The sequence below is a fragment of the Carica papaya genome, chromosome 9 (genome assembly GCF_054855325.1).
Source record: "Carica papaya isolate Zhongbai chromosome 9, ASM5485532v1, whole genome shotgun sequence".
Taxonomy (NCBI): domain Eukaryota; kingdom Viridiplantae; phylum Streptophyta; class Magnoliopsida; order Brassicales; family Caricaceae; genus Carica; species Carica papaya.
The window spans coordinates 2435810-2447899 of NC_142317.1; the positions used below are offsets into that span (position 1 = coordinate 2435810).

A 12090-nucleotide genomic window follows, 5' to 3' on the forward strand; every position below is an offset into this window, starting at 1 on the left:
AATAGGCACCAAACGTACCACCATCTCAATACCTCATCTGGTATGAGAGTAAACAAATACTTTCTAACCCCTTTCGGTATAGAACATTTCAACCCTGTTCAATTGAGGTAATGTCCACGATAAGGTACGCTCTATGTACCGGGTCCGTACACCATTTCTCATGATATCCGGTAAGCTTTTTATACACATGTTCACATCATCAATCAGCCACAAATTATACACAACCATCTCATTCCATATTTATAGAACAATAGAGTGATAATTACACAGACAGTATAAATAAATAGATTAACAACTAAGGGAGACATAATCAAGGCATTTACTGCAAATCAATCAACATATAGGGATAAAAACGGTTAAGTAAACTAATGAATAAGAAAATAATTAAAACTAATAAATTAAAGTACACGAAGTAACGGTAAGCAAATAAAGTAGTATAACAATAAATAGGCCACATAGATAAGTTAAGACAATTATACACTGACCAGATTTCAAAGAATCTTTAGCTACTTTAAAACGTTATTGTAAAGTAGATCAGAATGTATTATTATGATGTAATTTTGAAATATTATTGTGAGTCTCATGAATTATAACTCTGTACAAGCGATGTATTGTTGATTTATAGAGATTAGCGTAATATTACACAAAATTTATCAGGTTTATGTGTGAGGCAAAACTCATTTCTCTCCAGAGAAAACGAGTCGTTATACACTACCCTACTAAGAATGTCAATATTTAACACCAATACAAAAAATCAAAGGTTGGTAAAAATCATAAAATAACTAATAGAACCATCTTTTATTTTTAAGTAAATTCATTTAAATAAAAAAATGTAAGTTTCATACTCATCTTTTAAGTTCTCAAATTCAACTTGTGAAGATAATAATCAAGATAACAATTTATAATATATTTCAAATAACAATAATAACCAACTTTATCTTTTTACCTACCTACCGGTACCTCTGGAGGTCCATAGGAGTTTTCCCTACACGTGGACTCATTATCCAATTTATTAATTAATGGGTCATCCCCATACCCCGTCCGATAATAAGCACCAAACGTATCACCATCTCAATACCTCGTCTGGTATGAGAGTAAATAAATACTTTCTAATCTCTTTCGGTATAGAACATTTCAGCCCTGTTCAATTGAGGTAATGTCCACGATAAGGTACGCTCTATGTACTGGGTCCGTACACCCTTTCTCATGATATCCGGTAAGCTTTTTATACACATGTTCACATCATCAATCAGCCACAACTTACACACAACCATCTCATTCCATATTTATAAAATAATAGAGCGATAATTACACAGACAGTATAAATAAATAGATTAACAACTAAGGGAGACATAATCAAGGCATTTATTGCAAATCAATCAACATATAGGGATAAAAATGGTTAAGTAAACTAATGAACAAGAAAATAATTAAAACTAATAAATTAAAGTACACAAAGTAACGGTAAGCAAATAAAGTAGTATAACAATAAATAGGCCACATAGATAAGTTAAGATAATTATACACTGACGAGTTACCGGCTCTACTGGTTACCTGTATTTAATTAATCAGGAATTTTTAATATTTACAAACTACATTGTTATTATTTATTAAACTTTAATTAACCACAATGAGAGACAAAGGTGAGAGATTTTTATCCCCGGTCGGTGTTTGAAATACTGTCTTTTCCATTGCACTTCCTGGATGTTTCTGAATTTCTTAGGTTTTTTCTGTGAGAACCAAAAATACACATCACATATTTCGAAATACCCCAAAATGCCAAAATAAGATTTTTAAAATTTTTCGACCGGTTTAGGGTTCCAGCACAGTGGCGTCTCTTCTCGGTCTGGTCGATTTCGACCAGTTTTGTACGAAAACCTACAAAATTCAAGGTTAGGTTGTAATGACTAGAAACAAAAAGAAAAGAAAAAAAATATATTTATAATAGGTAGGAAACGACGCCGTTTTAAAGAGGGGAAAAACGACGTCGTTTTGAAAGGAGAAAAACGACGTCGTTTTGGGATGAAGGAAAACGACGTCGTTTTGGGATGAAGGAAAACGACGTCGTTTTGGGTAGGCTAGTAGGGTATAAAGGGAGGTCGGGAAAGGGAGAAGGGAAAGGAAAAAAAAGAGAGAAAAGGAGGGAAAGAAGAGATCAGAGAAGAAGAAGGGAAGGAAAGTTCCAGAAGGAGAGAGGAGAGGGTCGGAGCGGAGGGGAGCGAGAAGGGAGAGGGAAGGAGGCCGTGGACGGACGACGCTACCGGCAGAAAGAAGGAAGATGGAAACGGGAGGTACGGTGGAAATTTGAGTTGTTTTGGTGTGGTGTGTGTTGTGAATTTTGTTTGCAGGTTGCGGAGTCTGTAGTGGCGCGACAGAGTTGAGCGGTGGAGGAAGGCAGGAAAGTCTGGGGTTATTCCGCACGTTCGCAGAGGAGAACGGGGGGGGGGGGGGGAACGAAAGTATGGCGATGTTTGGGGGCGTACGGGGAGCCGTGGGGGAAAAATAGAGGTTGTGAGGGTAGAACAGAGGGAGGAAGAGTGAGAGGGCAATATAGGGAGTGCGAGTGGGAGAAAAACCCGAGATGACAGAAAGAGTTGTGTGCGTGGGTGGAGGCGCGGAGGGAGTCGCGAATAGAAGACGACGTATTCCCCGAGTGCACGGTGGTAAGGGCGTGTGTATGGAGTGAGACGGTGCAAGCCGAGAGGTTTAACCATCCTAGGTAGGCAAAAGTGTAGAGGAAACGGGAGGAGGCAGAAGGATAGGGGAAGTGGTGCGTAAGGGGCGGTAGGAGAGGGAAGAGGACTGGATGGTACGATAGAGGGGACTAGGTATAGGAACCAGGAATTGATGGGGTTCGGATGAGGGAAGAGGGGTAATATAACAGTAGGGGTTAGTAAGTTAGAGAGGGGGGGCGAAGAGTGTAGAGCACTTGGGATTAGCATGGCGTAAGGGTAGATGGTAGCGTGCGGTTTAGGATGGGAGATTTGGAGCACGTTGGTGGGGTGTAGTGTGAGCCGCCGATGTTGGTGGCGTGAGGAGGTGATACGTGTGTGTGTGTGGCCTAACAAGGTCGAGAGGTGGAGGAGAGTGTATGAGTCACCGGTGTTGGTGACGGGAGGTGATAATGCTTGTGTGTGTGTGTGGTCCAACGAGGTCGAGAGTTGGAGGAGTGAGTATGAGTCGCCGATGTTGGTGACGAGAGATGATGGTACCTGTGTGTGTGCGTGGCCCAACGAGGTCGAGAGTTGGAGGAGTGAGTATGAGTTGCCGATGTTGGTGACGCGAGATGATGGTACTTGTGTGTGTGCGTGGCCTATTTAGGTCGAGAGGTGGAGGAGTGGATATGAGTCGCCGATATTGGTGACGTGGAATGAAGGTGCTGGTGTGTGTGCGTGGCCTCTTTAGGTCGAGAGGTGGAGGAGTGGATGTGAGTCGCCGATATTGGTGACGTGGAATGAAGGTGCTTGTGTGTGTGTGTGGCCTCATGAGGTCGGGTGATGGGGGAGAGAGTATGAGTCGCCGATGTTGGTGACGTGAGCTAATGGATGGTTGTTGTGTGTGTGCGGTTGCTTGGTCGTACTGTTTCCTTGGGGTAGGACCTTGATGATTAGTGTAGGGAGGGGGTTATGAGTTGTTTTGGGTTGGGTAGGATAACTGCATGTAGACATTTCTGAAAATTCTTGTCACTGTATACTGCACCTACAACTTGATTTTTATTGTATTGAGTATGTGAACTCACTTCTCATCATTCACAGGTGGAGTAAGAACGGAGTCGGGATCCGAGCGGCTGGTAACGGAGCCCCGTCGGTAGTGCCATAGGGCATAAGTTTTGTTTGTGAGTTAAAGTAGTTTGAAAAAGGTGTCTTTGTTTGGGTATTGAACTTCTGGAAATGTTTGATAATGTGTTACTATGTGATGTAGAGGTGGAGATGTATGTACAATTGATTTGGAGTAATGAATGTGAACAAGTTTCTCTTATGCATAGTTGGAATGATATGGGATTTGTGTGTTGAGTCGTATGAGTGCTTTATCTTATACCATTAGAAGGAAAAAAAAAACGGGGTGTTACATAGGTGGTCTCTGTTGGCAGAAAAAAAGGAAAAACCGAAACTTATCGAAGGAGAAATTTTTTGGTGCGGCGGCTCCGCAATTCCTCTCTCGCGGCCGAAGATTTCCTTCGGTCGACCTACACCAGAAATGTGTTAGAAATTCAATAGTCAAAAGATTGAAGGGAACGGGAAGTGAATCAGGCTCATCAAAACAATTTTTCGTTGCGGCCGTGATGGCTTAACCGAGTTCTGCTCTCAATTTTCGGCTTCCCTTTTGGTTTTTTGGCTTCGATATGGGTGTGAGGAGGTTTAAAATTAAATTTTGAAGCGAAAGGAAAAAAAAAACTCATCTCCCCGGTGTCGGCGGCGGCTCCAGTGCAGCGATGACGGCGGTTGGTTTCCTTCTGGTCATCATTCTTCTTCTTCTATGGCGGGGTCAGGTGCGGCTAGGGGTTAGAATTTCTGGGAGCGATACTTATATACCATCTTCGCGTCGATCTGAGCCTTCTGTGCAGGGACACGTGGCCCACCTCTAATCGTCATATTGTTGTTATTTGAGAAATTAATCTAGGTCGCACGATTGAATTAAATATAGCCGTTCGATTGCGCATGAAGAGAAAACGGATCTAGACTGTCCATATGTGCAGGAGGGGATTTGGGTCGTTGGATCCACTACACGCAGATTGCTTGTGTGGCTTCCGGCATGGATGTATGTCTACCACACGACGCACGGCGACCGTCCGTGCTGCTGATGTGGCGGTCCACGTGGCCAAATTTTTGTTATTTTCACTTTTATCCTAATTTTTCATATTTCTTTCAAATAAGTCCTCCCTTATTTCTATTTTATTTATGATTTTTGAAAATATTTTTAAATACATCCAAAACACAATTTTCTTTAAAAATTCAATTAAAAATTAAAACTAATTTTTTTTAAATTTATCTTATTATTATAATTTAATTATTCCGAAATTAAATTTTGGATTCGAGTGTTACAATTAATTCATGATTAATAATTGTAAGAGCATATAAAATTAATATTCCATTTTATTATTATAACATATATATGTGTGTGTATATATATATATATATATATGTAAGAGCATATAAAATTAAGTATATATAAATATTATAAAATTTTATTTAGAGAATATATCGACTTTTAAAATTGATATATATATATATATATATATATCTCTAATACATTTACTTTCATGTATATCGTAGTATATATTGATATTACTGGTAAGAATTGAAATTAAAAATTATCTTTGAAATTATTATTTGGATAATTATGGAAAAAATCATTAATTCTGTTATTGAAATTTACTCAGTATAATCATAATGTCTACGAACAACATGATTTCCTCCAATAAAATTGGCATTTGACCAAATGTGAGAATGATTTTGGTCCTACAAGTGCAGTCGGTCGTCAATACCCACTCGCATTTCCGGCGATTGTTGAATACTGACAGATCGTGCACTCCACGCGCAATTGGGATCCACTTCGCATAAAGAATTAATATTATGAATTATTTTATTGGTTGGTGGTATCTTGTCACTTTTATTTATTATTATTTTTTAAAAGAAGTTAAATTTACAAAATTAACACATTTGTAGTATTTCCTGGGGAAAAAAAGATTCCTGTTGGAGGGATAAACTATATATATATATATATATATACATACACACATACGTAATGCTTAATAATTAATAAGAAAATAACTTGGAAACATCAACTTCCACTTAAAAAAATAAGTGTTATAAAAAATCTAAATACACGCCCACAAGTATACACACAGTTTGTGTCTGTGTCAGTGTATACATATTTATATGCGTATATATATTCAAAGTTTACCATACAAACAGATAATAAGACATTATTTGCTTGTGGAAATTAGGGCATGATACTGTACAACTTTACTTTACAAGAAATTGATTCAAGTAGTTCAAATTACTACACTTTATAACTCCTTAAAAGATTATTTGATAATTGTATAATTTGATTTGAAAAGTCTTTCTTTAGATAATGTAATTTTGTATCAACTATGTAAGAACATACACACACACACACACACACACACACACTATTTATATGCAAGCACATATGTATTAAATAAGTTTGATACATTTATGACTATTTATATACAAGTTAAAAATTCGTTGTCATGTGATACGAGATCAAACACTACTTATTTAAGTGTTCGCATGAATATTTGATAAAAAATAACTTAAGATAGGTTTAAATAAAACACAACCTATTTAATAAGGAAAAGATTTTATGAGGGTCACATTCCATTTCGCGATTTAGAAGAAACACTAAATAAGGCAGGTAACTAATATAATCAAAAACACTTTCAAACAATTTAGAATACACTTCGCGATCATTTTTACCACTACATTGCATAAACACTTAAGATGATAGTAAGACGAAATTTGTTATCTCAATTTTAGAATTAGTATCAAATAAGTATGATTCATTTGATTTAAAAATATTATATTCTTTAGCACATTCAACATAAGAAATAACCTATTTTTTACAAGAGACCATAATTTTTGAAAGAATAAGTGAGGCATACTATCAAGTTCCGGGGCTTTTGTGAGTTACATCTATTTTATAACATCATAAACTTCTATTTCAATAAATAACATTAAGTACTGAATATTTATGTATTACGTGACCCTTAGTTTTGCCCATACTAAAACAATATTTATTTTTTGTGGCTTGACTGTCATCAAATATTTTTATAAAGTAATAACACGAGGATTATTCAAATTTGTTAGGATTAATGACCTATTCACCTTTTTTATTTTCATTTTAAGCTATTTTATTAATTTCTTTTTCTTTCAGAATCCTTAGGATGAAAAGAATTTGTATTTTGATGCCCACATTTTAGCCAATCCACTCTTGGTATCTAACCATAAAACTTCTTCTTTTTTAAATAACTCATCAAGTTCTCCTTCCTTTGTTTTTATCCTCTCTATGTTGCCCTTTCTTTCGCGTTTACCTAAAGGTCATATATTTCTAATTTCACCAATTAGATTTTAATTTTGATATTTTGAACCACATTCATAACTTTTTTAAAATTATCAACATACCCTTTATTTTTCATTACTAAATCCCTTTCATTATGACAACAAACATCTAAAATGATATCATAACAAGTTGGCTCTTTTAGCCACATAATTTCAAATTTAAAGATTTTTTATCTTACGTTAACTTGATATTCGACCAAATTTAAAATTATTGGCACATGATCTTACTCATGATTCAACAAGCGATGCACGTTATAATCAGGAAATGGTTCTTACCAATTCGTCGTGGCAATAAAATGATCAAATCTCTCTTAAATATTTCCATGTAAAATTATGCCCAATATAACCAAGCTCACCTAAACTACACTCTTATACTATTGCAAAATGGTTGTTGCTCGTGTTTTTTTTTTTTTAAATTATTAAATATAATCTCATTAAAATTACTCAAATCGACTCATGCTAAAAAATAATTGTTTAATGGACTATAGAGTCAAAGAATATTAAGTTATCCTCAAATGAATTTGTTTTAAAACGGAGTGGATCTGGTCTGTGAAAAGATCCATGAATGAACTTTGAGAGGCTAGATTTTTCTTAATTGAATCACTCCTTCGCCCTAATATGTCATTGACACCTCCAGCATAAGATTTTGGAGTTTGCTCCCTCTCTCTCTCTCTCTCTCTCTCTCTATTTATGGATGTTGACTTGCCAATTCCATTCATCTTTCATTTCCTTATTTCTTCATCTCTCTTCATTTTATGTTTATCCTTCACCCGATATTCTCACCCATCTCTCCTTTCCCTTTTTCCCTCTTATAAATGTCTACTGAAGTTACTATTCCAAAAACTTCAAGTATCATTCTTACCTCTTCCTCCCTCAATCATGTCTCTTTGATCATATCCCCATGATTTTGAGAATTTGATGTAATCATTTCCTTTTTCGACTTACCGTCTCCACTCCTCTCTCCCTTTTCCATTATTCACTTAATCCCACTTCGCATAATTACAAGCCCAAATCTACACGTGGCCTCTCCAAGGATACCTGGTCGATCTCATATTCAGATATAATAAAGTTAAATCATTTGCAGGTTGTGATCTCTTTTCATGCGATGCCTCTCGCTGTTTGTGCGTGCGGGAGCCGGCAGTCTCGTTCTCTGTTCATGCTCTGGGTTATGTCTTCTTCTTGTTCTTCTCTTTACTTCACTATCTCTTTCTGCCGCTGATTCTCGTCCAGCAATACTTCTAATTATTCAAAGAATATAAGCAAGAAAATACAGAGAGAGAGTGAGAGATAAAGTAGGAAATGAGAAAAGCTGGTTGCATTAACCGTGCAAATCGAATATCTATTAGGCTTGTTTTTCAGTGCATACGGGTCTTGATCAGGAGATCCATTTATTTCCTTCAGTACTGAAATTGATTAACATATTTCCACATTTTTTTGTCGTCTCGAGATCATTCCTAACTTTTTTTTTTCCTTAGTTGAGATGGGTCTGATCGAACCCGTCTTCATCTTTTACTTCCTTTAACGTACGCAATCCATGGGTGTGACCCCATGGATGTGAACTCCATCGACCTCTCCGCCGTCGGATTATTCTTAGTTTTTGATTCGTTTAGATTTAGGAAAGAGTACTGAGACTGTAAGTGATCAGATCGAGATGGGAAGGACTCCGTGCTGCAGTGCCGAAGGGTTGAAGAAAGGCGCGTGGACGGCCGAAGAAGATCAGAAGCTCATTGCTTATATTCAAGAACACGGCGAAGGTGGCTGGCGTACTTTGCCCCAGAAAGCCGGTATCTTTTTTCACACACACACATATATATATATATATCTTATGGCGTCGTATGTATCGCATATGAAATTAATTTCGTCTGAAAGAGTTTTAATGGCAATCTAATTATTATTATTTCAATAGAATGGTTTTCTTGTGTACTGACATATATATATACACATATATTCATAAATGCATATGTGTGTGCATACATGTATGTATATAAAGCTTATAATTAACAATAGTGTTGGTGATTAAATTATATATAGGTTTACAGAGATGTGGAAAGAGTTGCAGACTGAGATGGGCTAATTATCTGAGACCTGATATTAAAAGAGGAGAGTTCAGTGCAGAGGAAGAAGATAATATCATTCGCCTTCATGCTATTCGGGGCAACAAGTATGTCTTCATCTTCTTTTTTCTGTGAAAAAAATATATACTATCGAAATCAAAATGCATAAAAGCAATATATAATTAACATAAATATTCCTTCTTCATCATCTTCTTTCTTTTTGCCTTTTAGAAAAATATATTATATAAATCAAAATGAATATAATAAGTATATTTGTATACAAAGGAGTGTATGACAAATATAAACTAAAATTTTAATTTATCTAATATACATATAGTACATATTCATGCACATGTATGTACACGTTTCCCCATATTATTTGGCAGGATTGTTGTACATATATTATTATAATGTATTGGTGCAGAAAGTTATAGTACATTTATTATTACAATATATTATTTTCTTAGTTATATTATTTTTTTTTACAAAATTAATGTCGTATAATTATTGAATGATTATTAAAATTTATGAATTTTAAAAATAAAAATATTAAAAAAATTGTTTAATATTGCTAAGAAAACGTATATGAATTTCTCTAGTCTATAAATATGATTAATATATTTAAATAGTAAAGTATAGTAAACATGTTATTTTACATTTTAGGAAAGTTTGATAGTCAACGAAAATATAGCTATATTTGGCCAAAATTTTTTTGAATATTATGTCGAAGAAGTATGAAAGAATATATACATATACATATATATATATATAACCAAAAATATTTTTTTAGAAAAATTAGTTTATAATAATTATATAATATATATTTGGTGTAGGTGGTCAGCCATAGCGAGGCGTTTACCAGGACGAACAGATAATGATATTAAGAACCATTGGAATACACATCTTAAGAAACGCTTAGTCCAGAAAGGAATTGACCCTGCAACTCACAAGCTCATCAATGGCGGAGCTCCCTCTCCTCAACATGATCAAATAAACCCTACCCAAAACCAGACAACCTCATCTAACCCTGATGACGATCTACCCTCACGCCCATCTCGCCCTGTCTCTCTCTCCGCCAAGCTCCTCAACAGAGTTGCCACCAAGCTCGTCATCTCAGACAACCACAACGCTCTCTCAGAAATAATAAAAAATGGCGGTAACACGATTAACAATGTTAACGATGTTCGTGAACGATCATTAATGGAGTCTCCCACTGAATCCAGATTTTCCAGGAGTAATTCCATTACTTCTCGGCTGCTCAACAAAGTGGCCACCAGGCCTAACATGTTACAATCAATCTTGTCGTCTTCAACACCTGCATCAAGTCCTTCGGTTAGTAATGGATTAGTCGGAGGTAGCGTCCCGTTTTCGCCATTAACGTACTGCGTTGATCATGATACAGCTAAGGTGATGAACGAAGAAGAAGATTTCGTCAACATGGTTCTTGCAGAAGACGACCATGGAGCTACCGTTAACAACGTTGATGAGTCTAGCTTTGATATTGACTCTTTGAGAGACTTTCTTCTTGATGATTCCGACATTAGCGGTAGTACTGGATCAGATCAGACTTTCGTTAATGGAGGATCAGAAAGTAGTAACGAAGGTGGGGGAGTTGAAGAGATTACAACTGCAAATTATTGGAACGAGGATTTGGAATTGGAAGAAATTTATGATGGGTTCCTGGATTTTAATTATGGATCTCCGAATGCACAGGTGTTCTGATCATCTGGATCATCATCATCTTCAAGTAGCTAGGTAGATAAGGTTAAAGGAGTCAAGTACTTGATTGAGTACGACTTCGTTTAGGTTCATGGGAAAGCTGGAGTTTTATGAAAATGGCTTCTCTTGTTGAGAACCAGGAAGAGCAATAAAGCGAATCAATTAAGGTTGATTTGCAGGTCTCAGAACATTCTCTTGCTAAATAATCGGACTTGGTTTGTTTACTTTCTTGGGAAAAAAAAATAAAACTAATTGTACCATGTAGATTATCTTATGTCATATATATATATATATATATATATATATATACTTATAAGATAAGCTATGTGTTATATGCAAGATTAGTAATATTTTTAAATAGTATGTTTATTAGTTTTATATTGAAGTAAATAGATAAGCATGATTAAAGCTGACAATCCATCAACTGATGATAGAAGTGAAAAAATTCAGACCAGGAATTATGATCCATAAATTTATTTTCTCTCTTCCAAATACCAGAACTACACACTTCCATTGTCACCTTCAACACTGCAATGAAAAGTAATTAGCAAGATTAAAATGTATTGCCCTAACCGTTTGTTTCCCTCTAGTACTGGATAACAAGTCATGAGAAAGAACGAGACTAATCAGAGTACTGAGAAGATACTATACAACTATATATATATGCATAATTTCATCCATCATTTACCAGGTGAGATTCACGTGTATGTACGAGATGAAAAACCTCCAGAAAAATATATATACAGATTTATATATATATATATATATACATAATTTCATTCATTATTCATAAGGTCAGGTTCGCGTGACAGAGAATTTTGAATCAGGACAAGTAACTCAATCATCATTAAAATCTTTTGAGTTTACGAAGATTCAAAAAATAATAAACCTTTACCAAGTAACTCTCATTTGAATTAACTCGGAGCTTTGGATCCACAAGAACATGGCATGCACATAATATATCAATTAATATTATATTTATCTAATCAGCATATTTATAACTTAATTAGCATACATAAAGTCTTCATTTATTTCAATCATTTAAATGGTTAGAAGATGAGAAAGATTTGTATATGTATAAGTTTTAAACTAATGTACATGATTATTGCTTACAATGAGGTATGGTACTGAAAAATGTATATGATTATAAAGCTCAAACCTTTAAATTTGTCCTAAATAATGGAATTAAGATGTTTAACCGTATCAATATCAATTACTTTCTTAATTTCACCTTC

General features: G+C 35.3%; 1 protein-coding gene across 1 annotated transcript; it reads left to right on the plus strand.

The window, feature by feature from the left end:
- Nucleotides 1-7690: 7690 nt before the first annotated feature.
- LOC110823260 (transcription factor MYB34-like) lies at nt 7691-11079 on the plus strand. Its single transcript, XM_022053624.2, has 3 exons — nt 7691-8866; nt 9114-9243; nt 9970-11079. Exons 1-3 carry the CDS (start codon nt 8734-8736, stop codon nt 10856-10858), a joined length of 1152 nt encoding a protein of 383 aa, XP_021909316.1. The 5' UTR covers nt 7691-8733; the 3' UTR covers nt 10859-11079.
- The last annotated feature ends 1011 nt before the right edge of the window (nt 11080-12090 follow it).